Source organism: Alligator mississippiensis, chromosome 10 (genome assembly GCF_030867095.1).
Source record: "Alligator mississippiensis isolate rAllMis1 chromosome 10, rAllMis1, whole genome shotgun sequence".
Taxonomy (NCBI): Eukaryota; Metazoa; Chordata; order Crocodylia; family Alligatoridae; genus Alligator; species Alligator mississippiensis.
The window spans coordinates 55,166,907-55,194,671 of NC_081833.1; the positions used below are offsets into that span (position 1 = coordinate 55,166,907).

A 27,765-nucleotide genomic window follows, 5' to 3' on the forward strand; every position below is an offset into this window, starting at 1 on the left:
GAGCGCCCCAAGGGATGACGAGGACGAATGGTCACAAACTACTACAAGATCGTTTCAGGCTGGACATAAGGAAGAATTTCTTTACTGTCCGAGCCCCCAAGGTCTGGAACAGCCTGCCACCGGAGGTCGTTCAAGCACCTTCATTGAACACCTTGAAGATGAAACTGGATGCTTATCTTGCTGGGATCCTATGACCCCAGCTGACTTCCTGCCCTTTGGGCGGGGGGCTGGACTCGATGATCTTCCAAGGTCCCTTCCAGCCCTAATGTCTATAGGCACAACTTTTTTAGGGACAAATGCAACATCTGTTCCTAGCTAAAGATGCATTGCACATTATCTATACAGCTACATAGTGAGATCATGAAGAAAGGAATGTTTTTCCTGTGTAGTTTAGGATGTTAAGCACAGCAGCAGCATTTGATAATGGGTAGGTAGTATTAGACATGTTTAAACTCTTAACAACAGAAAAAGTTAAAGGCATTTCATTCATAACAATGAAGTGGTTTCTCAGTAGTAGCCAAAGATGGCCATCCATAGCTCCTCTCTCAAAAACCAGTAAAATATTTCCCTGAAGGGTTTCCATAGGTAGTTCACCATAGCATAAAGGCACAGGTGACAGATATGGTTCCCCCCCCCGCAACACACACACTTTTAAGAGGTTTGACTTGTATGTACATACTAGGTGCATCTAAGTGTGTGGGTTACTGTGGAGTAGGCTAATTAACTCCGCAATAAAGTGTCACCATCTACATGTGTGCTGGTATTAGGGCATAGTAAACTAACTCTGCCATAAGACAGTACTCTTGGGGACAGTATTATCTTATGGTGGCATACTTGACAGCACTGAAACACATGTGTAGACAGTGACCAGGGTCATAAATTGTGCCCAGTCAGCCCAGCCAGCTAGGGACCTGCTCCACCCCAGCTAAAATTGCTGCTGTCTCAGGTGCTCATGTAGATACAGCACCTGGGGACAGTTTACTCTGGCTCAAACTGCTCCAGAGTTTATTGTATCACATTAATTGCATGTGTAGATGCACTCACTAAGACATAAAACTTGCTCTAGTTTCCCTAAGGAACCAAAGGCTGGTCAGGTGCGATACACATTGACAATACCTGAACTAAGCCATTTGCTTTTGTAGCTCCAGCAGTAGAATGTATGCATGACTATGCAGTCCAAGGTATTGATCTAAAGATTATTTTTATTACATTTTTTAAATGGAATTCTCCCCACTAATCCATTTGTCCAGTGCTCCAAGATACCAGTTGGCTTCACTAATTTCTGACTTCAGTCCCTTGCTGAAGACAGTTCTATTGAACAAATTTAATTCTTGCCTAAGCCTATTACTCTTAGAGCAATTGTTTTCTGTGCTTTGATATGAGAGAATTCTTGCTACAGTGGAAATCAGATTCTCCACACTAATGCACAGCTCCACAAATCAGGGGGTAAAGAAATAGGTGGAGGGAGAAAAAATTATTTGGGGGGACTGAACACATACATGCATGCGCATGCACCCCCCCAGTGGGAAGTCTGTGTGGGAAAGGGCAGAGTAAAGGGAAAGGGCCATGGGGGGGGGGGTGAGCAGAGGGAGTTGGACTGGGGCAAGCCTTGCACAGCCAGGGCGGGATGCGGGATGGAACCGAGTGGCTCGTCCGGGGGGTGCCCAGCATGGGGAGAAGGCCGCAGCTCCTGCTGCTGCATGCATACCAGGAGGCATGGGAAGCATGTGCCCAGATCTGTGCGGGGTGGGGCCAGCTATGGGCCACGCCTGGCACTTCCCAGCAGGAGGCTGGGCCATGCTTCATAGTTTCATAGTTGGTAGGGTCGGAAAGGACCTGAGCAGATCATCAAGTCCGACCCCCTGCCCTGGCAGGAAAGAGTACTGGGATCAAATGACCCCAGCAAGGTGTTCATCTAGCCTCCTCTTAACTACCCCCAGGGTAGGAGCCAGTACCACTTCTCTTGGAAGTTGGTTCCAGATCCTAGCCGCCCTGATAGTGAAGTAGCACCTCCTGATATCTAGCCTGAATCTACCCTCTGTTAGTTTGTGACTGTTATTTCTTGTCACTCCTGGTAGTGCTTGGGGGAACAGGGACTCTCCCAATGCCTGCTGGTCCCCCCTGACTAGTTTGTAAACAGCCACTAGATCCCCCTCAGCCTTCTCTTGCGGAGGCTGAACAGGTTCAGGCCCCTTAGCCTCTCCTCGTAGGGCCTGCCCTGCTGACTCCTAATCATGCGGGTGGCCCTCCTCTGGACCCTCCCCATGTTATCCACATCCCTCCTGAGGTGCAGCACCCAGAACTGGATGCAGTAGTCCAGCTGCGGCCTGACCAGTGCCGCATAGAGGGGGAGGATCACCTCCTTGGACCTGTGGATGCATGACAAGGTACGGTTAGCCTTCCTGACCGCATCCCCACACTGTCGGCCCATGTTCATTTTGGCATCAATAATGACTCCAAGATCCTTTTCTGCCTCTGCACTGACGAGATGGGAGTTCCCCAGCCTGTAGGTATGCTGCTGGTTCTTCCTCCCCAGGTGCATTACCCTGCACTTGTCAGTGTTGAAACCCATCCTGTTCTCATCTGCCCACCCCTGTAACCTGTCTAGGTGCGATTGCAGCCTATTCCTCCCTTGTAGTGTGCCCACTTCTCCCCAAATCTTAGTGTCATCTCAGAATTTGAACAGGGTGCTTTTTACACCCCCGTCCAAGTGACTGATGAAGATGTTGAACAGTGTGGGTCCAAGGATCGAGCCCTGCAGAACCCCACTGCCCACATCCCTCCAGGTCGAATAAGACCTGTCCACCACCACTCCCTGGGTGTGGCCCTCCAGCCAACTAGTGACCCATTTGACTGTGTAGGTGTTGATGCCACAGTCTCCTAGTTTTTTTAATGAGAATGGGGTGAGAGACAGTCTCGAAGGCCTTCCTAAAGTCCAGAAAGACTATGTCCACTGCTACACCTGCGTCTAAGGATTTTATCACCTAGTCATAGAAGACCACCCCTGCGCTTGAGGCAGGCAGCGGTGGTGCTGGAAGTGGGGGTTGGAGGGACTACAATGAATTTTGGGGTGGCTGCAGCCCCCCCCCCCGCCACATGGCCCCATCCCAGTGCCACCAATGCCTGCCCCAAGCGCAGCATGGCCCAGTAGCCCCTGCCAGGAAGAGCTCAACATGGCCCCAGCCCCAAGCAGCAGTCCACCCACCCTGCCCCACGCAGATGTGGGGGCACATGCCCCATGCCTCCCAGGGTGCAGGTAGCAGCAGGAGCTGTGCCCCTCCGGACGAACCTCTTGCAGCTCAGTCCTGCACCCTGCTGCAGCTATGCAGGACCTGCCCCAACCCCAGCCCCAGCCCCACTCCCTCCCTCACTGCTGCCTGCACACCCCTTCCCACCCTTGTTGCAGCCACCGGAAGCCTGTGGCCGGGCTGCCTTGCGGCCCTACCGCGTTTGGGGGTGGGGGCTGATTCCCGTTAGCCCTTCCTTCTGCCGCCTATGGGCAGAAAGGGGATTGCACGATAAAGGTTTGCAAACTAGCCAGGGTACATATAGCCATAGAACAGCAGCTGTATAGGACTGCAGAGGTGGATCAGCTGCTTGCTAAAGCTTTTATTTCAAAGTGTACTACATTTCTGATCAGCCACTAATGACCACAGCAGTGCTCCAGCTGATCAGAAAAGTGGCTTATTCTTAATTTGTCAATCTGATGCAAGCAAAGTGGGATGTAGAAGATACCAGTACAAAAAATCCAGGATTTACTATAACTTAAACATTTCACGTCTGTGAAATGAATGATGTCTCCAGTAAAGAAGAAATAAATGTCTTATGTTTATATGATGGATTATCATTGTCTGAATATAAAGTTAAATATTTTACCATACAATTCAGGACATCTGGTTTTAAGTTATCCAGCAGACTGAATGGCACTACAACTTTTGACATCTATTTTATTGTTCTGAAGCCTGATACATCTAAAGTAATTTAATACAGTGTTAAGGAGCACCTGGAAGAAAACCAAACCTAGAAGCATGCATTAAAAAGTAGGTTGTCTTATTAATGAAATATTAAAAATAATTAAAACAAGACCCCTTACTTATTATTTTTGTCCATAATCATCTACATTTAAGAGTTTGTGTGGCCATATGTATAAATATTGTATGATGAATAGAAGAAACCTCTCTCCTTCATAAGAGATGCACCCCCACAAAAAAAAAAAAAATAACCCTCTCTTGCAATGCCAGAAATGTAAAAGGCACCATAAGAGGATGTTCAGAAAACTAAATTATGTCAGTATCTTTATTTTAAAGTAAACTAGGACAATTGCTGTCTTGACTTTAAAAAAACAACCCCAACCTATTTAAATACCTGCAAAGTATCTTTAGAAACATGTAAACCTTGGATTGTTTCCAGGAGTATTGGGTGTAAACACAAGGCAAGTATAAAAACCTACAGACTTGTTAGAATACAAATGTTACCCCATGAAAAAGCTGTAGTTACAAAAATATAAAAAATATACTAGCTTCATTATTAGACCTTAGACATCTCATACTACATGTTCATTATAGCAGCCACTTCCAAGCAATGAGCCCAAAGCCAGGTTTGACTTGGGGACAAATTACTACACCAAAGGCTATTTCTTTAACTATTTGACCCCCACATTTTGACCCCTTAATAAATTATTTTTACTTTGAGTTTCTTTTGAGTAATAGTAGTGCAAATGGAAGATGTCAAATTGAGAGTGGCCGCATCTATACAAGATGCTGACTGCACAGTAGCCTGATACTACTCCGCAGTAGCGCTGCATGGTAGAAACCGTGATCCGATACTACTACGCAGTAGTATTAGGCTACTGAGCAGTAGCATCACAAAAAAGGCGTTTGTCAGCCCTGCTGCACAGTAACTCAGCTTACTGTGTGTTTATTTAGTACTTGTTTATACAAATACTAAATAAATGTGTAGTAACTACTGTGCAGTAGCAACTCATGTAGATGCAACCACTGGTAATTAATGAAGCTGCCAATTAATTCTACATGCATACTTCTGATCTTTGTATAGTCCCCAACTGCAGTCTATGCTAATACTATACTAATAGACGAATAACTGCTGCAAGAGAGAGGTGGCCTGTACTCGTCTTTATCCGGTTTAGGATTTTAAGGATAAAGCATGTGCCTATGTGTATGTTCATTAGCCACTGCTCTAGGAAATCTAAGTCAACTGAAGGACATGGGTGACTTCATTATTATAATATGCTGATCCTGGTGTAAACTCCTAACAAAGTAAGGTCAGTAAACATAAGAATTCCAGCTTACTCTTTAAGAATATGATTCCAATTACATAAACAAGATGCTGTTGCTAATGAAGGCTCTTTATAAAATACCCTGACCAAAATTGACAAAATTACTTAGTATTTCCAGGGTTGATGATGCAAGCTGCATTCAAGTAACACTTTTTATTGAACTATGGAATTTTTTATGTGGGCTATCCTAAGGGGCCAAAAATTTAAAACTCCCTGAAGGGCAGAATGTTTTATTCTTAAATAGAATGAGAAGGGCAGCAGAGGTGCAATATTTCTCCATCAGACTGTCTGTCCTTGTGAGCTGACACTGTCCAAGTTTTCATGCCCATTCAGCCAACTTTCACTTTTACTGCCAAGGAGGAAATATGTAGTATTTTACATCTCTCCAATTTAGTTTCTTTTAGGTTGCCAGCATTTGTCTGATAGCACTATCTTTCAGTTCTCATGGAGCTGGTTTGGATTCAAGCCAGGAACATCAGGAAGTTCTCTCTCCCATAAATCATCCCCTAATCTTCAAGATCCAAGCAGTTATTCTTCCAAAGGTGATGTGGGGACAAATATTATAACGGTAAGGTTTCTGTGCTAGACCCTATTATCTTAAATGGCTTAAAAATCTTCAGATTTGCTTTGAAGTTGCTTGCTTACAGTATTCCACATACCCCATTTGTGTATATAACAGGAAAGCCATTGGCTTAATTATTTTCTGAATAAAACTATTGGATGCAATCATTCTCCTATGATACACTACTCCAACCTGAATAGTATGTAGAATAATTTGTTTCAAATCTCATGAACTATGGAGTCTTCCCTCTGCCTATGTTCTACTCAAATTAGGTTGTCAAGGCAGTTTTCATTCAATTATGTACAGTTCAAAAGTAGTAGAATTTAGCTGCACAAGATCTGCCACAACTCTTTTTTTTTTAAATGAGCACTCTAACAGTTGTGAACTCAATCAGATTTGGGTAATACATCATACTAAATGAATGACCAAAAAAAAAAAAAAAAATCTTCAGCCACACCTGGAACTAAATTTTAGGGGGTTTTTTTGGTAAAGTTTGAAATGGATATCAGTGAGCAGATAACTGCTATATCTGCATTTCAGCTTTGAAGAAGCTGTTTTCATACTTCCTTCCCCAACCAAATGGGCCAGAAGTTTCCATCAACACAACTTCCAACCAAGGCACAATATTATTTACTAGACTCTTCTCCTCCCCTTTTTACATTCCCTCTGTCCCTATGCCTATCACCAAGAAACTTAAGTGTTAGTGTGACAGTATGTTCCACACCAGGTATTATATTTAATTGTTCAGGAAACAGTAGTAGTTTTATCCCATAGATGGGCTCTAACTATTGTGAACTCAGTTTAGATGAATAGCTCATTTTCAGCACATCTTTGTTCATTTTCTGCATTTGGTTTTTGGGGGGTGGTGGGGAAATCAGAATGTCTTTCATGCATATTCTTCCAGAAACTTTATATGGAAGTCTTTCACTTTCTCCAGTAGAATCTTCAGTTTCTCTACGGGAGGGAGAATAGTCATTCTGGAAAAGAGGAGAAACACTGTCATTCACTTTACAATATAAAACAAACAAACAAATCCCAACACAACACTCTTAAAAAGAAACCAAGCCAAATGCCTACACATTCACTTAAAGAGCCTTTCTTAGAGTGGGAGGGTATAGTACCTTCTTGCAACCTGTTTTTAAGATATTTTCTTATGCTCTGCATGCATATTATAGTCAGAATTGCTGTATTTAGATCACTGCTTTGTGTGGCTAATATACTAGCTACCAGACTTTGTTTTTAGAAATGATGTAGCAAATCCTCAGCAAGTCACCTGTTTCTAATTCTTATATCCCATGACCTCATGTTCTGAAAAGAGATGATCTATAATTGCATTGTTGGACACTGTTCTATATCAAGCTGTGTCAATTCACATATAACATTATGCATATTTTTTAACTGCCAACTCTGAAAGCTTTCATAGAAGAATCCAGTCCAACAATCCAGAAAATCAACCTGAATTCTTTTTACCTCATGCAGCCTCACTATTAGTAAGACATTTTACTGGGTGTTTGGTTGCTGCTACATACTGAACCAAGGTTTTTAGAGAACTATCTACAATGACTCCAATATCTCTTTCCTGAGTCATAACAGCTAATTCAGTCCAGCACTGTATATGTATAGTTAAGGTCATAGAATCATAAAAGTAGGGTCAGAAGGGACCTTGTAGATCTTCAAGTCCGACCCCCTGCCTGGGCAGGAGGAAAATTGGGCTCAAATGACCCCAGTCAGGTAGGCATCGAGCCTCTTCTTAAAGACCCCTAGGGTAGGAGCCAGCTCCACTTCCCTTGGAAGTTGGTTCCAGATCCTAGCCGCCCTGACTGTGAAGTAGTTCTTACGGATGTCTGATCTAAACCTACTCTCCAACAACTTGTGGCCGTTATTCCTTGTTATCCCGGGGGGCGCTAGGGGAAACAAGGTCTCCCCCAAACCCTTCTGGTCCCCCCCAGTGAGTTTATAGATGGTCACAAGTTCCCCCCTCAGTCTTCTCTTGTGAAGGCTGAACAGGTTCAGGTCCCGTAGCCTCTCATTGTAGGGTCTGCCCTGCTGTCCCCGGATCATGCGGGTGGCCCTCCTGTAGACCCTCTCAATGTTGTCCACATCCCTCTTGAAGTGGGGTGCCCAGAACTGGACACAGTACTCCGGCTGTGGCCTGACCAGTGTCGCGTAGAGGGGGAGGATCACCTCCTTGGCCCTACTTGAGATGCACCTGTGGATGCACGATAGGGTCCGGTTAGCCCTGCCGACCGTGACCTCGCATTGTCGGCCCATGTTCATCTTGGAGTCAATGATGACTCCAAGATCCCTTTCTCTCTCTTTGCTCACAAGAGTGGAGTTTCCCATCTTACAAGTGTGCTGCCGGTTCCTACTGCCCAAGTGCAGCACCCTGCACTTAGTCATTTCCACCTATATGGGCATTACTTTTTATTTGTGAGCACTGAAGTTCACCTGCCACTTTTTTGCCCACTCAGTTTTGAGAAATCTTTCTGCAATGTGACTACAAAGAATGATTTAGTATCTTCACACCCTCTATGAAAACGTTGATCAAAGCCAGTCCCAGCCTAGATCCCTAAAGGACCCTACTATTGATCTTTCTCCATTCTGAAAACACCATTTAGCCTTACCCTATTTCCCATCTTTTAATCAGCTTTTGATTCATAAATGGATCTTCTCTCCAATCCCACAGTAACTGTGTTTCTTCTAACAGCCTTTGGTGACGGACTTTGTCAAAAGATTTTTGAAAATCCAAATCTACTGGCAAAACAGATTTCCCTTTACAAAAGACTTGCACTACTGAGAGGTGAACTGATAGGAGAATTAAGATCTGAAATTAAATTAGTTAACAGTTTGTTTTGAAGTTGCATGAGCCAAAATATAATCCAGTTTATTCTCAGTGGTTGTATTGTCTCTGCATTGCTAACAAAAAAGTTGGATTTTGCAATGCTCCCTCATGTTAAGAGGTTAATTACACAAGCTGTTCAAAGCAAATGCATTTAGATGGCCAACTACATGTGGATTTAGGTACTCAATGTGAGGAAGGGTGGAACAATTCTTCCCTCACCCCCAGTTCATTTCAGTTAAGTCAGAGGATATTATTCAATATATGTAGGAAGCAAATCTTCTGAAAAAGGTGGTGCAATTTTCATAGTCACTTTTCAGTATGCAGCTACGCTGACTTACTGCTTTAAAGTAGACCAAAGCTTCAACAGAATTTCTTTTACAAGACCACAATTCTACACAATCAGTATTTTCTGATTTCTTTGCAACTTAACAGTTGGATAGGCATCTGGCTGGGGTCATCTGACCCCAGCACTCTTTCTTGCCTACACAGGGGGTTAGACTCTATCTGTTGAGGTCCCTTCTGACCCTAGCATCTGTGAATCTATGAGTTTCTTAGGTGAACTCAAATGCACAAAACAGAACACAGTAAATATGACTGAATTGAAGAAACACTTTCCAAACCTGAACAGCAAGTAACAAACTAGTCCTACTGCTACAGCTATAATTAGCTACACACAGAATGTCCACGGGAAAGAGAAAGCAGGTCTGAATTGCTCAGGGGAAAGACAGCAGGTTTAAGAGCAATGTGAATTAGACTAAATTTGTTTCCATGGCTTGCCCTTAACAGCCCTCATGGTTTTATTTTGTTAGGAAAGAGAAATCCATGATTTTAATCACCAAATCTTTATAGCATACAATATGTTACAAAAAAAAAAAAGATACTGCACCTGAAATGGTAACTTCCTTCTCTTTGGCCAAACCCACTGCCTGGTACGACACAGATACCAGTTTCTTCCAGAAGTTTCATGCAGTAGAACATGTCAGGAGCCATTTTATTACCCTAAGCAATAGACTGGAGTTAGTTTTTCTTCTTCAGATGACAAATCAAAATGCACAAAATATGGAATTTTATGTTTTTCTCTTTCTTTTTGAAGCTCTCTTATTATCTGACTTCTCATATTTTCTGTACCGAATGGAAGGAGAGGAACTCTCACTGTTGGTGAAATGCATGCAAGCTCTCAGTTATGCCTGCCCAATGGAACAGAATGAACAGAACAGCCACTTCAAAAAACCCAGTTCTCCCCATTTCTACCCACATTTCTTGCTTGGCTGTGACTTCGTATTTTCTGGCACAGACTTTTATTGGCACTCAAAAATCACATTTCACTAAAAATTGTCAGATTAAAGAAGATATAAAGAGTCCTTGAGTAATTACTGCATCTCTACCCTTTTAATACTTCTCAGACAAACGTTTGAACTGGATTTTCCTAAATACATGTTGATTAGAAAGTCACCTGAATAACCACCAAAAGAGTTCTTCTATTTTAATCAAATCATCATGCCCATACTATATGCATGGTCAAAAGGCATTACTTCAATAAAAAAAAACAAGCCAAGCATCCCATTTTTCTCTCAGTTACACGGACATAAGTCACTGAAAGTAATAAAAAGTGCATTTGTGTAACAGAGGATAAATGGGCCCCAGTTACAAACCAGTTCTCTTGTTCATTAGCAACATACTGCCTTTATAGCTGCACAGTCCTTTTCTCCTCCTTCACACAAAAATCCATCTATGAGAAGAGCAGCAACAAATCGGGGAAAGTTAGATTAGAATGAAGGACGAACGACTGACCTTTGCTGCCTCAATAGCTTTGGAAGGAATAAAGATCCTTGGGAAAGCATACATAGCTCCCTGAAGTGGATTGCAGTGAATTCCTGGTACTTGATTAAACAAGTCTTCTGTTAGCTTAGCTTTTTTGGCAAGATTGTTTAATACAGACTCCTTTTCCTGGAAAAAGGAATAGGAGGGAATAAGGATAGAGAAAAGCTGAACTGCTCATTAAATGGAAAAAAATAGTGATGTTAAGCTGTAATGAAAAAATAAATGAAAAAATAGGCTGTTAGGCTGGTTCAGTAATTTTATAGTTGGTAAAACAAAAGTGATTCTTCTTTCCTACTAACTGGAAGTCAAGCAAGATATAGTCAAAATTAGCAATGAAAATAATGAATATAAACTTCAATGGACCAAAAAACCTAAACTGGTTTCAGGATGGAGTTGGACATGATTAACTGTAATAGCAGAAAACTGGAATTCATACCTGGGACATCCTTTTATCTTGTGTGTTCCTAAGTGACATCAATCATACTGAACAGTCCTACATTGGTCAAGCTAAATGTCCTCTTAAATATCAGATCCATACTGTTCTTGCACCTAGGGTGCCACACCCAACACAACAAACTCAAAGGTTTAAAGTTATATTGGGATGAATGAGTTTTGTGACTTGTCTTTTGTTTTTAATTACAGAAGTGATTAAATTACCTTTATAAAGGTAATTTTAGGGCCTTTTCTGCAGATACGTGTTATATGATCAAGTGGTTCCAGTCTATAAAACAAGGTATCTGGGATTCTGTGGTCAATAGGGAGTTCTGCAAGTGCAAAATCCTCTTTGAGTTTGAGGACAATAGCCTTGAAAAGCCTAGAATTCAAAGTGGGGACTCCCACTGAGCAAAAGAGGCAAAACAGGAGTTTACAGGGGGAAAGTATAATTTTAAAGAAATGCAGATTTCAATGTACCATCAGTCCTGAAGTCCTCTGTTTATCCACAAAGTGCATATAGCTTAAGTAGCAGATGAGCTTTTCTGCACTGTATTTTCAATACATCTCAAGTCTGATCTGAGAAGACAAATTCTACTCCAGGCTCTGTACCCCAGCAGAGAAGCCAAAGATATAAGGGCTAACAGCAAGCATGCTAACCATGACTTTTGCAATGTGAACATTTGTCCCAGCTGAACAGGGCTGCAAGCAATTCCTTCACCAACAGCCACAGAACAGCAATCTTTAGCTGACAGTGACTTCTGGTCACCATTAACCTGGGCTGGTGACCTTCAGGGAAAATTTCTCATGTCTACTTACCAAAATTTGAACTGGCTAGTGTTCCTATCAAGATCTAGTTATGAGATAGGAAGCGATCTTTAAAAAAAGAAAAAAAAGAAAATATTTTTTTCTAAAGAGCAATTCCTGTCTCTTATGATAGATACAAATTTGCATTTAACATGAGAACACTGCTTTATAAATAATGGGCCACATCTATCCCTTGTCACACCACTGAGTCAACAAAGTTCCAGCAGAGTTGTATGTGGCAGGGTATTTCTACAAATAAAAAAGTAACTATGATTTCTTACACTATGCATTTTGTAATTCACTACATAGAGGCACCATATGTATATTAATTTATCATTTATCATATGTATATTCATTTGTAAAAGTTACATCATTTTGTAGTTTATTTTTCCTATAGTGTTTTTTAGCAGAAGCTAGTCTCATTAAGTAGTCGTTCTTACCTACTATGCAAAACTATAAGAGAAAGTTTTATGTTGTACGTAGCAGCTGAACTCAAGCTAGGCAAGCATGATAGAAGCGCTATGGCTTCAAACAAAAATCTAGGATATATAATTGTACTTATATTAACGGTAGTTTAAATTAAACTCGTAAGTTCTGTGGGCAAGTGTTATTACAAGACCCTACAAAGAAAGGAGGCGGCATCCTTTGTAGGACTTCAGTTGGCAGAGGGTTAGAAAACACGTATCGGAACAAATATACTATAGCTGACCTTGATGAACTGTACGTAAGATTCTTCTTCAGGTACTGGAGGATTCACTACAATATCCATAGCTGCCTGTCCAGATACTGGAGGACAGAGACGAACGGAGAGAAGCTTAACAAGCTGTCCTTTGATCTCTGGATGCAAGTTAATCACTTCCATATAACCTCCTCGGTAGCCGCACCTGAGAATAGGGTGGACGTATGGAAAAAAAAAAGTGAATACTTTTGAAGGTATTATTTTTGAAAAAGCTATGAAAATAACCCCCCAAAGTAGAGGGAGAGCAAGTATTCAGCTGAATACTAGGTCATGAACACTTTGCTTTATGCCAATACAATTAACATACACATTTAAACATCTTCCATATTGGACAAGGCTCTAAAAGGGCAACCAAATACTCAAGTTTAACCTCCATTAACCTTCTGGACATTAGCATATATAACTGGGGTCTGCTTAACTTGCGATAAGAAAAAGCAGTTTTCGTGGCGTGGTCATGGCATGAAGAGCCAATTTCACGGGCATGTCCTGGCAGCCCTGCCCCTTGTCACTGATTGGTGGGGAGGCCCTGGACAGGGGGAGGTACGGGGAGGCGGCTGCTATCTTGACTGCTGGTTGCCCTTTGTGCAGCCTTGCCCCTCAGTACCAATTGATGGAAAGGCCCTGGGGGGCAGAGGGGTAGGAAGGAGGGACAAGGGGTGAGGGAGCAGCTGCCATCTTTTCTGCTACCCTTTATGCTGCCCCGCCAGCTGGTGCCTTCCCGTCCTGGGCAGGCTGCAAGGCTGGGCCACAGCAGCAGGGAGGACCACTGGCTCCCACTGGAGAACCAGCTTTTTAAGCTTTTTTTGTTGTTGATTTTGTGGGCAACCCCAAATCTCACGGTTTCTGTGAAATCTGCGAAACCCATATATATCTGCAACTCTACGTAATTCAGCTATTACACGCCTCATGACAGAAACATACAGCAGTAGCAGAGTCCTTCTGAGCAAAAGGTTGTCATTTCCATCCCTGCCCTTCCTGCAGAAGCAGGGGACTATAGGGTTGTCCTTGGGAGGTCAAACTTAAATATTTTTGGGAACCTGTCATAGAGGGACTGGTGGGGGTATGGGGGTCTGTAAAAGTGTGAAATCTCTTAACAAACAGGTCACTAAGAGAAGCTGAAGAATCACTGGGCTAGCCTGCAAATAATGAAACACTCCCTCTCTTCCTTGCATGTGCACACAGACACAGCACATGTAATTGCCTTAACAGTTGCTGCATTGCAGTAATAGAAGACAAAAGATCCCCTTCAGCTCATTTATGTGCTAAAACCATCCTAAACTATAAAACAGCTTCCTCATCTTCTATCCATACTGCAAAAGGAGATATATTAAAAGAAACATTGGTGATGTTTTGGGAGGGCATGGGGAGGCATTCACCACCCCCACCCCCCAGATTTAATGTTCATCAGTTTTTTTACAGAAAGGGAACAGGCAAGTAAAGGGAAAAAAAATCCAGGGCTGCAGGTGCCATGCATATGTGTGCACGCTCACGCACGTGGCTGGCAGTACAGCCGAGCAGAGTAATGGGAGCAGCTCCAGCAGCTGCATACAGGTAAGTCTATGGGGCCCAGGAGGGGGGCGGAGGGGGGCGGATGGGGGGGTGGTTGGAGGTCCAAGGCTTGGAGGCCATCCCTGTGCCATCGGGGTTGGGGCTGAGCTCTGGTGAGCCCAATGACACAAGGGCAGTCTGGGATAGTGCACAGCCCTGAAGGTGCAGGGCCAGTTCAGGCCATTGGGCCAAGCTCTGGCGAGTCCAGACAAGACCTGCACCACTGGGGCAGAGGCCAAACTCTGGAAAGACCCATACACCCTCTGCCCCACACACCTCCTGCCAGAGTTTTCTTCATGTGTAGCTCTCTTTTAGAACAGTCTCCATCTGCTACTACATAGTATCCTAAAGCATGGCATTAAAAGTAGCTCTAGAATAGAAATAAAAATTCCTTTGTCTCTGAGACAGGGCAGAGTACCTGCCCTGAACCTCACTGCATATCACCAGAACATTTAAATTGTGCCCAGTGTTGTAGCATGGATGTCCGGCACCCGGGGGCCAATACTTCCATTGGCATCCCACCATCCGTGGCCGATCGCTGAGTTGGGGGGCGGGCGGCAGCGGAAACACCAGTGGCAAAACCAGAAGTGACTGAGTACCCCTGGAGGGCCCAAACAGCGCAGCCCCCACCCGCCCCAGCCAGCATCCAGGGGCATGCCTCCTTTGTCCCCCCCTTACCCCCTCCCCCTGTCGCTACGCTAGTGATTGTGCCTCCTCACTATCATTAGTCACCAGCTGCCAAGGAAAGGGAAAAAAGGAAAGGAAAAGGAAATCTAAGACAGACATACTCGCCCATGTATCCCTTTGAGGTGGAATGGAAGGAGACTAGTTCTACATTGTTGTAATACTCTGGTCCCATCTCATACAGAATCTTTTTGAAGGAATGGAACTGACATCCCTCGGAGTACACGTTATCCTGATAAACCTACACAAGAAGACACAATATAATCTCTCTCCAACAGAATAAATGACTAGCACATTGCACAGAATGCAAATCACTCAGAAAGTCTGGAATGTTCGGCAGGTGAAACAATACATTTTAGGGGACAGAACTATATCTCCTATAACATAAAATCACAGTGATCAAAATTTGATATTTTGCACTATATTTAATAGATTAGCCTTTGTAAGAAGAGTGAGCTTTGACCTTTTATATCTTTTAAAAATTTTCTCCACAAATACTTTTTTTTTTAATTATTTGAAATAAGGCTGCTCATCTGACCAGCAGGACTTTCCACAGGATCTGGCCCACAGACTGACCCCACACTACTCCTGTGGCCAGACGGGCAGATTCTGAACAGACAGCTGATATCACTAACATCCATTCTTGATCAAAAAAATAAAATAAAATAACCTCAGAAAAAATGGGAATTGTGTTCTTACTGGAGCCTCGTGTCCTTATTTTCCTAAGCTAAGTCATCCCAAAACACATTTCTCATATTACTCCTTCAAGACTGACAGGCTTGGATTTTTTATTCTCAATTTAAATGTGATCATCCATTTTCTGTCTTGCAAACCAAGAATCATATTGACTACAAATAAAGAACCAAGCACCTGTGTCCCTATTCTAAAATCAGGAATGCTCAGAACAGAAATGTGTAGCTTTTTACTTTACTACCTCATCAGCCAAAAGGAAGAGTTTCTCCTCCCAAGCAAAATGTATAACATCTTCAATGCACTGTCTGCTTTGAACCTGACCTATAACGGTAAAGGAAAAGAAAAAAAGAAAAAAAACACATTAGTGGACAAAAGTGAACAGTCTTTTGCTCCAGAATATTAAGACTGCTTGCTAGCTTCTGAATAAGATGTTACTTTTCTTTATAAAAGTAATGGAAATTTGGATTTTCCTTAAAAGACCCTCACAACAAGGAAATAAGGAAAATTAAATAGTAGTATAATGGATTTTGGTACAACTTTCCCAAGCAATGTGTGCCAGTAACTTGAGGAAACTGGTTTCTGCTCAAACAAGCAGAATGAGAGGAAACAGGTCAATGTGCTAAGAGCAATGTGTGATTTATTTAGGGACTCGTGGCATATTTGTATTTCTCCCCTCCAACTGCCAATTTTATTAGAGATGGGGATCAAAAGCAAGTTTTATGGGGGTCTATTTGACGCCTTAATATTTATGAACCATGTGATACACTATGGAATGCAGCATTTTTAAGAAGGGTTATACTTGTATTTTTATATTGACATCCACAGTAACTTGTCATCTTCAGTCAAAAACATTCTCTACAAGTAGCCTGGCAAACACTCAAGATCAAACTTAGTTCTACAGGCAAGAAGCTTCCCTCCTCCTGCCCCCACCCCTACCCCTACCCCCTCACTGAGCTTAAGTACATTTATGAATTGTATACTAAAACATGCCTGGCCAGATTATGCCTGTACAAGTTTCCACCTGAAAGATGTGTCATATGAAGGGACCCTTTGCATTTACCACTACAATTCAGTTACAAGCGTTCTGTAAATCACAAGCATATTCTGAACATACACAATGAGGAAAGGGCAACCAAAGTTTTTGACATGAACAAAGGAGTTACAGACCAGTAGGATTTCCTGGATTGATGATGCAAAGGACCTTTGGATTGCAGTATGCTTTAGCTTCATTCAAGGAACGACCAAGTTCATTCACATCTAGTGCCCAGCAATTCTCTTCATCCAGGTAATAGTTCACCTGGATGGCATCTAGTTCAGATATGGCTGCTGAATACAAAGGATACTGTGGGATGGGGATCATCACTCCAGTTCGGGTTTTCCCTCCTCCGGAGACCAGGAGTTTTAGAATAGCCTGGAAAAAATGAAGGAATTAAGAAGAGAAGAGGGGAAAATGAAATCAGAATTAATTATTTGTTCCAGAAGTTCTTATTTATCCTCTTTCACTCTCTGTCCTTTACTTTCTGCTGAATTTCAATTACAGAGGTCTTTGAAATAGCCAGAAACTCTTATCAATTACACTGTTAGATCTGAAGGACATACACCATGCAAGTGAAATTACTGGCTGAGTGAGTGAGGCATAATACAACTCAATTACATTTTTCTTTCTGCCATGCAATTTTTGAAGATTGCATTTAATCCATTCCAAAGTTTCAGGGAAAGAACACGGCATGGGAAAGTTAGACCTTGTCCCTGCCACTATGACCTGGTACTGGCTTGATCTGGGATTTTCAACAATTTTAGCCTCAAGGCAGCCCTCCATATCTTTTCTGAATTTCATTCTAGCTCAGTGATTCTCAACTGGGGTGCCACAAAATTGAGAAAAGGTATGGAGGAGAGCCTTGAGGCTAAAAAAGTTGAGAACCACTGATCTAAATAATGTCCATTTCATGCTATGAGTTGAGAATTTTTTCTGTCTTCAGCACCAAATAGGTACTCTCAAGGAAATGTTGATATGAAACTAGTAATAAAGAGAAGAGCAGCAGCTTAGACAACTCAATAAAATTAGGTTCTGTAGCAGTATCCTGTAAATTTGCTACAGGGTAAGGAACAGAGCCTGCACTTCCATGCCTCTCACCCCCTGCTAGCTTACCATATATAAACAGTGATGTATATGGAGGTATATGACCCACCAGTAATATTTCATAGCCATTATATTTAAAATGCTGACATATTTTCTCTAAAGATTTTCTAAAACATGTAACAAAGAGCAAATGCAACATAGAATGTCCTTTTAACATCAAAAACAACTTTGACTAACAGCTGGGGCTGAAATTCTTTAACTGTAGGCTATTACCATTGGCAAATCTGTACAAGTTGTTTTGATCATCAGCTAACAACCATATTTGGATAATCCTGTGCCACCTTTAGATGCATGATATCTGAAAATTTTCACGTTCCTGTCAAGATGCCAATGCAGCCTTTAGATCATAAATGCTAGGGATCATAAATCCATTACCTTGGATTAATCAAAAATCTTGCAAATCAAAGAGTACTGTAATATCAAACTATGCCACAAGATGTTATTTTAAATAATTTTTGCCCACTAATGGAAAAAGCTTGCTGAAAAAAAATATTGCTTTAGGGTACGTACAGAAGTTGCTTTTTCGCTATTTAAAGAAGTTTATTGCTGTGACAACAGACATGCATGGCTTTATAGCACTTTAAAAATGGGTACAGCACTTTAAATTAATCCTTGTTAAATGAGTTATTAAATTTGAAGTGCTGGATTTTACAGCATATAAGCAACCTACAGCACTTTAAGTAACTTCTGGTACTTTAAATAACTCCTTGTACTCTGGTCAAATTTCTGACCAGTGGAAAAGCCCCAAGAAGAATGTCCCCTGCATCCTAGCTTGGAGAGTGCAGGGAGGCTCAAAGCTCCCCCTTCCCCCGCAACACTGCACTTCTGTCATGTTTAAGAGTGCTGTAACTTTATAGTGCTATAAAACGTGCTCTAAATTATAGCGCTGTAAAATGTACATGGAGCAGTTCTATACACACTCCTACAGTAACAGATCATGAACCCCATTTTAGACAGGATGCCGAGGAATGACTGTCTTTAGCAAACCAAACCCAAACCCACACACCACAACTGTATGGGAAACTTTGGGGATACTTCAAAATGGTGGCTTAAAATACAAGGAGCTTGCTATTGAAGGTAATTTCCACTGCCAATTTCCACTGACAGTACAAGTGGTTTGTGTTCAGAACAGTGACTCTCAACCAGGATGTTGTGAGATCCTTTGAAGGATGATGTGGAGTGTCATGCAATATGTGCTAACACCTACATGTAATTCATAAGAGAAACCCAGAGATTTCAAATAGGAATCCACAGTGTCCAGAACATTCTCACCCACCATGGTCTGACCTCTGAGTTTTCTGAAACAGAAGAATTGGTCTATTATTTACCTGTAGTCAAAAAATGAGTACAATTAAATTTTGGAAATGGGGTGTTACTAAATTCAGAAAAGTTATGGCAGGGGTGCCTTGAGTCTAGAAAGGCTGAGAACCACTGGTTTAGAGGATTCAGTGAGATCAGTGGCTCTCTAAAAAGTTCCTATTCTGTGGGGTTTGGTTTCTTCAATGAATAATGTTCTCTGAACTTAAGTGTCTATGAATGCGTTATAAACAGCAAATTTTCTAGCTTAAATCTATTTCCTCCTAAAACCACATTTAATCCCTTAAATAGATTAAAATGCTCAGAGGAAACTTTTGCTTAAGATCCTTAGGGAATGTCAACACTGTTCAAGAATCATTCTAGGGAGCACCGCAGGGAAATATGCCACGTTGGCTCTGAGCACTACAGTTCAAAACAGATGTCATGTAGCCACCTTAGTGAGATGCTGGACATATACCAATAAGCTCATACTGCAGGGTATGGTTATTGGTACTTCCTAACATAGTACTTTGATGGTGTACCTATGTCTTTAGTAACAATCAACCTGTTTTTGTCCTCACACTTTATATCTAGCTTAACAGACTTCAACTTCAATAAAATTAAATCAGAATGACTATTGTATGCAAGTCTAATGGACTATACAGTTTAGGCACAGAATGTGTGTATGGACAGAAATGCAACGCTTACAGCAATTCCATCGCTAGCCCCTGTGGTAAGATATATATTATCTGGATCTGCAGGAACTCCTCCATCTCTTCTTTCAATATATGCTGCAACATCCTCACGGATGCAATTTACACCTTGACTGGCACTATAAGACCCTGTACAAAAAGAAAATATGATCAGGCATTCAAATGTAGGCAAATTCTCAGGTTGGTCAGTGAAATTTCAAAGCTAGAGGAGCCGCTTGTACTTTTATCAAAATTCATCAAAGAAACCAACCAATTTACTTTAGAAATGTCTTCTGTTTCTTGCTGCTGCTGTCTGAACAGAAGGAGCATGAGATGAATTAAAATTAAAATAAATACCAAAACTCAAGTCCTTTAATATCACCGTGACAACGTAGAACTGTATCACTTTTCCAATATAAATCACTTTCTGTCATTTATAACAAAAGCAGAATGGGTAACCAGAAATACGGTGTAAAGTTCTCATTAAAATATTCAGATTAAGTTCATAATAACTATAATGGTCTTAAAGATAGAAACAACAAGTGTTTGTTCCCAAGTACTCCACTGCTGAATATGTGCAAAAAACTTCCAGCAGGCTGAAAAATAAATTCAAGTTAGAAAGCCAAGAACAGACTGAGCTTGATGTGATAAGTATTCGTGTAATTTAGCAGTGCCATGAAACAACAGGATCTTCTTGGCTCTAAGTAGATTGCTAGATGGAGTGGCATGATTATACCCAACTTTACTCTCATTGGTCAGTTATATGCTAGTAGTTGATCTGATGGCAGGGGTTTTTTTTCCAAGATCTGTGCTGTGGTAACTTTACAAAGAAAGGCAGGAAACAATTGGAACTGCTACCATCAAGAAAGAATGCCTTACAGAGACTGAAAATTATTTTGGGCCAAGGCCCAGGATTGCTGTTGGACTCTGAAGGGCCAGTTACATGCACTTATAGGGAGGTCAGCTCCAAAACACAAGCAGTCTGAGGAATCAGTCCTGGGAAGAGACTTCCAGAAAGAAATAATTTATTTCTTGCTTCCCGGGGCACAGGGGCAGGGAGGTACATCTATACTCCTTTGGCTTTCCACGAAGGAAAAACTTAGTCCCTCAGACCTAGTCCCTTACACATCAGGTAAGGATGTTATAAAGGTTAGAACTGCTAGTGTAGGCAAGATAGCTGCAGCATTTTTAACTCTATGCTAGTAACATTTGTTCTAGGTAGGGTCAGTCAACATTACTGTTAATTTAGTACCAGCAATCCTAAATTGTTTCACTAGCAGTAACAGTGGGGAATGTCAGGACAGGTGTTCACTACACAATTAATTAATCCAGACTCTTACTTGGGTTCTACCTCAATGTCTCTCCAACCATTCACAAAGAAAAACCTGAACCAAGTTTGACATTTAAGTCCAGGCTTGTTTACACAGCTGGAGGTATAGAGTAGAAGATGGAGTCAGCCTACAATCGGGCTGGAACCCACGAAATCTGTGGTGAGAGATGCATGCAACAGGAGAGAAGAGGAATCACTTGAGAACTGCTAGTCAACAACATATTTCCCTTCAATTCCTCACCAAAAGGGCAGGCGAGTATCTTACACGTTACAACTGCCTTAAAAAAGAGTCTTGGAGCATCTCAGCACAAGAACTATGGGATCTGCCTCCAGACACATTGTGTGGGGACAAGAGGACACAGTTATACAAGTAGGGTTTCAGCTTTTGAAACACTTGGGCTAGGGGCAGACATTACACATAAACCAGTTTAAGTGATCTGAAACTGGTGTAAACCTGTAACAGAGCAGACATTCAGTGCACATAAACCAGTTTCAAAATGTCCGAAACCAGTTTAAAATAAACCTGGTTGAATGTAGTATCAGACTTAACTGAGTTGGCTCAAACCGGGTTATGCACTGTCTGTCCCAGACCCCTTCTGGTTTAAGTTAAACCAGACACCCCCAGCTTCTGGGCATGGTCTCTGGGCTGGGCTCTCTGCTCCAGCCCAGCCAGGATGGCTCTGCCCCTCTGCTCCCCAGCTGGAGCAGGGACAGGCAGGGGCAGGGGTCTGGCCAGGGAGCGGTTTTGTCTGGCTCATGGCAGGTCCCTCAGTGCTGCCGGGCTGAGGTGCCACTCCCTGAGAACGCAGCGGGGCTGGGGCTGCTCTGTGGTGGGACTGCCATTTTCGGCAGCCCGACCACAGTAGCTCCTTTGCTGCTGCTGCTGGCCCCAGCTCTGTGGTACAGGGAGGGACCAGCGGGCGCAGCCCTGACCCCACGCTGGCTCCAGGCTCTAGCTCCCCTGGCTGCTGGCCTGAGCAACTGCAGGCATGTGCCCGCACGTCTGTTCTGTTACAAACCAGCTCACTCTCTGCAGGTCAGACTAACCTGCAAAGGTTGAATCAATTCAGGCTCCTGTTTTTTGAATGTCTGTCCCTAGCCTTGCAGTCAGCTCAGATTAACCCTGGTGCTCAGACCCAGGAACCAGACACTCCAGTTAACTATGCAATAAAGACATAACCTTAAGTTAAAAAGAACATATAGAGCTGCTGCATTTCCAACAGAACTGCAAACTTTCATCCCTTCCATATTAGACTGCCAAGCTTTTTTAGGAACCGGTTTATCAGGACTATAATACAAAACACAAATTCTTATATGCAAGGGAGTTTGTGTGCATCAGGGAGGAAGGTGCAGTGGTGCAAGGGCCATGTTTACTCTCCTGCCAAAAAGGCCACTTCAAAAGTAAGTGGCTACAAGTGGAACACTAAAATGATCAAACACTCTGGCAGGTGAAACTCCCAGTCAAAAAAAAATATAGTCACAGCCTCCACCTCAAACACGTGTCCATGCTGAGGAGTGAGTGGTTAAGCAGCAATTGAGGTAAAGAATAACAGCTTACACAGTGCTGAAAACATGCAGATTAAAGTTAGATATTTTCATCTGTTCTATCTTTTTTTTTAAGCTAAATATTTAACATTTATTTTTTAGTGCAAGTCATAACAGAAAAACTGCTCTTCAACAGGGTGGCCAGACTGGGGAGGGGATAGGCAGCGCTGTAACTAAACACAGAGCAGCAGATTGGACAGGGGAGGGGAATCAGAATGGCACTTGGGGAGGGTGCGGAGTTAATTTGTGGCATACCTGCCAAAAAGGTTGGCCTCTGCTGCTCTTCAGTGATTGGAGTCTGGACGGCATGTCTGTTTCACCACTGATCTTTTTTGAAGTGTTTGTGCTCATAATGATTATTTCGCAGGAGGCCTGAGTGCCTACTGAAAGCACTTAGAACCCTATTTACACTGAATTGCTGCGAGTTATTTAAAATATGCTGTTTCTTCGTTGGAGAAGGGTTTCTGCACATTCAGCATTTTTTTAGTCACCCACACTTTGTGAAACACCGGAAATACAGTATTCAAGAACCATGGGCAAATAGTCTCACATTCAGTGGGATAACCAGTAGCTAATGAATTCTAATCCTGACTCTTCCACTGACATGAATTTGGGCAGTTATTCTACAAAAAGAAAAAGATGGAGGTCAAGGCAGAAATCAAGTGTTGTGAAGAATTAATAATGTTTACAACCCTCCTTAAACATGTGCAGTACTATATTGCTGAGTAATCATTTTGTACTATCCAAGAGCAGCTGCACTGTCTTGTGAAGAATTCCTACCCCAGCTTGACGTCTGCATGCTTCTCTAAGTCCAAAAAAGTCAGCTTGGTCTACAGGCTCTCCAAATTTTTCTCAGAGTGGCTCATACCGTAACAGAGTCCTAGAAACACCCTCCTAAAAACTGTCATGAGGAAAATATTTTTATTCTTTAATACAACATTGCAGCTGGAAGCAAGAACTGGCATGATCCACCCAAACTTTTCTCCAAGTACACGCTCTTGGAATCTCTGAGCTGATAAACAGGGTAATACTCAAGTTAAGAGAGCTACACAAGCAACAGAAATCTGCCAGCCTAGGAGAGCACTTCAAAAGATCATGTAACACCAAAGTATAGGCTGATACTGGATGAACTGTTAAAAGTGTTCCAAGGATGTAAGACTTGGAATACAGTTACTAGTTATCCAATTTATTTTATAGCACTTATCACCATAAAAACTAGCCAGTGCAATCAGAAAAAATAAGATACACATTAGTTACTTTAACATGTGCTTTGAAATGTCACTTTTAGTCTCTTTACTTCCTTTCAGGTATGAAATGTGACCTGCCAGATTCTATGCACTGTCCCATGGCTAGAACACTTTCTTCAGAATTGCTAGACTAGTAACTCCAAAACCATTTCTGGCCCTCCAACAGCTCCCCTACTCCCTGCCTCCAACTTGGAGGGAGGAGATTCATTTCCCACATACAAGTAGATAACGGCTGTTTTTTATTTATGAAACACACATATACATCCTTGGGAAGGAATACTAGACACAAACATATCCCCTTGGTATCTACGCTTGTTCTTTCAGGGCTACTTTGCCTGGGAGGCACAACTGACTGATGAATGTTGCGAGGAAGAATGCACAGACAGGGTCAGAATACATCTTCTAACTATGTACAATAACAGCACATAACATTTATACACACCCTGTACAAATAACAGAATACTGATTTTTGAGTGCTCAGATACCAGTGATGATGGGATCGTCAGAGATATGTAATTTTGCCTAGAGGTCTATATCACTTTCTCCTGTCAACAGTATTTGGCAGTTGTCAAACACATTCACTGTTAATCACTTTAGTAGATCATTTTTGAGCACTTCCTCATTCAAGATTCTAAGACATACCAAAAGCACATCCCCTTAAAAAATTTCATCATCACTAATTTTAAAGCCACATAAATGGATGGGATTACAGCAAAGAATAAAAAGACCAATAATGACAGCAGTGACAAGCAGCTAATGACACGTAAAGCTAAACGCTTACCTAAACTATTTCCTCCACATCCCTGCAAGATCCGTCTGGCCCTGTTTTTAGCATCTTCTGGGAAACTTGGGCTGTCCAACAGATCTGGGTATGTACATAGCGCCACCACCTACAATAGTAAAATTGATGTAAACTGGCCACAACTTTGTTGTTCAAAGCTACTTTTTCTTTAAATTAATATCACTGTCAGCTTTACTGATTCCTCTCCAATCCCAAAGAAAACTAGATGCATTGAAAGTAAAGGACAACAGCAAATTAAAAGAGAGTCAAGCACTGAAGGTATACCAATAGACCAAAACCTAAATATCTATTTTTCGCAAGAGATCTTGATTTTCCTCTATTATTAGCTAGCCAATGATACAAGCCAAGTAACAGGAGACATGGGGAGGGCAGACAGAACATTTCAAGAGTATAAGAGAAAACAAAAAAGAAAGAGAAATACTATGAGGGACACACACAAAAACTGGCTGCAGAGGAGACTCAGAAAGCCAGCTATGAAGTTTTGAAGTCTGAGCCAAACAGGTGGCTCTTTATTGTAGTCCTTGTGTAGGGATGACTATATAAACTTTAAGTAAATGAAAATATTCTTTATTTTATCCTAGCACATAAATTACAAAGCAACCCTCATAATATGATTAAAATAACTGAGTTGTGTATTATGATCAAACTGGGAGAAGCATGTGTTGTACAACCACAAATTACTCTGGCAAATCAGAGTCTCTGAAACTGTGATACTTTATATAGAAGAGACAGATTTAGAAATAATATTATTTCACATTTTAAAAGGTCTTACCTGACGAAGAAAGGTGATGGGCCTCTGTCCCATTGCGTGGGCATCACCAATGTTGGCCTTAATGACCTCAGTAAAAGGCTTTTTGATACCCTGAAGACAGACAATTTATAGCATATGGTTTGTTTTAAGGTAGAAAATAAAGAGATTTATATAATTAAGTAGTACAAAAAAAGTATCAGCTTAAAATAGTCTATCATTAAAACAGTCATAGTTGTAGTGTTCTGAGATGGTTCTTATACAGGCCTAGTTTCTTTTTTAAGAACCTTAAAGCCCTTTACAAAGAAGAAGACATGACAACTCATTTTTAATGCAGAGACTCACTGGACTGTCAATGTGTGGGTATATGGTAGATATGCATGTACACGCTGTTCTGGTAAAAGGATTCAAAGCTAAGTGGGGGATGGGGGCAGCAGCCAGAGTTTAAGCCCTTTGAGAATTTGCATTTTCTTCATTAAAAACACAATAAATAATAATTTGTTTACTTAAGAAAAGATGTGCTTAACTTGCATGAGAAATTTTAAAAAAATCTTTTAGCACATATTTGAAGTAACATACCAGCTGTAGAAAGAGCTTAGAAAGGTTTCAGGAGTACTTTCAGGCCTTGTTTATACAGGCTTTCACCTAAGCCTTAGACAGATGTGCTGCCAACAGTGCCTAAAAATAAAAAGACCCTGTTCTGCACTATGAAACAAGCAAAGTTGCATTGTGATTTCTACTCTATTGTAGCTCAGCTGAGTCAAAACAATGGATTACAATAAGGTTTAAGAGGTGACATCAGTTTTTACACCCATTTGGGTCTTGTCTTGCAACAGCCAGTTCAGCCATAAAACCAACCTCACATTACTCCAATAGATTTTGCATGAGGAAGCAGTGAAGTCAGGTCATACAGCAAGAATCAGCTTGGCTGACGCTGTCAAATGCAGTTCTCATAAGCACCATTTGCAACTCGGTGGGAAGTCCCAGCATCATCCAAGCATCTGAGTTTAGAGACTCTTATTCTAATCCAGCTAGTCACTTTGTTTGGACAGGAATATTGTGAAGGGCCAGAAGTAAGGCCTATTTTTATCCACCACACTAGAAACAGTCTTATTTGATTACTGCACATAATCATCCTTCCAAATATTTTAGAATCTATATGCAAAGCCTCTCATCCTTTCTCTGGAAGAGATCACTATTGAAATAGTTAGCAATTCTGTCCAGGGACACAGAGAAAGAAAGAACATCCAGAAGCTATAGGGGATTGATGCAAGAAGGTGCCTCCAAGTCCTCTCTACCTTCTGGGCCTTCCTTCCATGACAAGCCCTTTATATATGTTTCTGGCTAACTGCCCTGCAGACTGCATCTGAAAGCTGTATTTGTGAAGTAGAAAGGATGAAAAGAGCAGGAAGCAGGAAAGGGAGGTTGTTGGGAGAGGCAGCAAAGCAGATGGTTGGAAGACAAAATAAGGAGACAACACACATACCAAAACCAACTAAGAAACAAAATATTAGTTGTTTTGACAATTTATTTGCTGTCTGCTGTTGGTTGGTTTTCTTAACTATTTAGATTGCTACCTCTGCATGTACCAGCTGTGCTTTAGCATATTAAGAGCTGGTACAGAGCCACGTTTAGTGGGGTCCAGATAGGGGTCTCTAGGTGCTACTATAATGAAAGTGTTAAGTAATAAAGAAAACAAAAAATATTTCTCTCTCTCTCTGCAGTCTAAACAGCTGGGTATTTTTCTAGCCATACTTCTCCCATGAGAAACTGAACTTCTCCCAAGAAAAAAAGAGAAAGCACTGGAAGAACGCTAACTTGTAATCAGAACTCTCTTTTAAAAAGGAAAAAAAAATACTGTAGAACAGAAATAAAGCTTTAAATGGACTGGTCTGTAAAAGAAGAGGCAAAGGTAACTGGCATATACCAGGTAAATGGAAGAGTTAATTAAACTAAAAGGACAATGTTGGCATAAGAACATATGAAGAGAAACTGGCCAAGAATTAATTTAGATTGTGAATCAGAAGATTTCTGGTCATATAAGATAGATTCTGGAACAGCTTTCCAACAGGAGAAGAGGCGCAAGAGAGCCAGCTGCTTTTAAAATGGAGCTTAGTTATTTTATGAAAATAATTATATGAACATGCTTTCCTGCTCTGGATGTCCCAAAAGGCCTCTTCAAAGTCCTATGTACCAGTATGTAGAGCAAGTTATTTTATCTGGATGTAAAAAAGTGTGTTGCTTCGCCCACTAGAATATTAACCAGGAGGTAATCCTATCCGCTTTTGGTCTCCTATCCAGGGTTACAAACTGTTTTTAAGTGAAAGTAAAAGAACTCATTGGACAAGAGCCAGCCAGGAGACTGGATATCATCAGATAACATGGTCACCGTGAATAGAAATCCTAAAGATCTTTGAAGTGCAGGAGACTCATGGCTACGTGATATGGCTGATTTGTTACACCAGATGATGCCATTTGAATCCTGTGTTCAGACACTGGCTTAACACAGGACCAATGTGGAAGATGAAAGATAGTATTCAA

At 41.6% G+C, this 27,765-nt stretch overlaps 1 protein-coding gene across 3 annotated transcripts in view; it reads right to left on the reverse strand.

Moving 5' to 3' along the window:
- Positions 1-3,930: 3,930 nt before the first annotated feature.
- GPT2 (glutamic--pyruvic transaminase 2) overlaps positions 3,931-27,765 on the reverse strand; it is a 36,229-nt gene continuing 12,394 nt past the window's right edge. For all 3 annotated transcript variants that reach the window (XM_014603371.3, XM_019497502.2, XM_019497503.2), the window contains 10 exons: positions 25,249-25,338; positions 24,456-24,564; positions 19,569-19,702; positions 16,592-16,835; positions 15,666-15,745; positions 14,836-14,972; positions 12,470-12,644; positions 10,492-10,647; positions 9,587-9,699; positions 3,931-6,835 (listed from right to left, as the gene is read on the reverse strand). In XM_014603371.3, the coding sequence (XP_014458857.2) occupies positions 6,745-6,835; positions 9,587-9,699; positions 10,492-10,647; positions 12,470-12,644; positions 14,836-14,972; positions 15,666-15,745; positions 16,592-16,835; positions 19,569-19,702; positions 24,456-24,564; positions 25,249-25,338 (1,329 nt within the window). In that variant the 3' untranslated portion in view covers positions 3,931-6,744. The remainder of the gene's footprint in view (positions 6,836-9,586; positions 9,700-10,491; positions 10,648-12,469; positions 12,645-14,835; positions 14,973-15,665; positions 15,746-16,591; positions 16,836-19,568; positions 19,703-24,455; positions 24,565-25,248; positions 25,339-27,765) is intronic.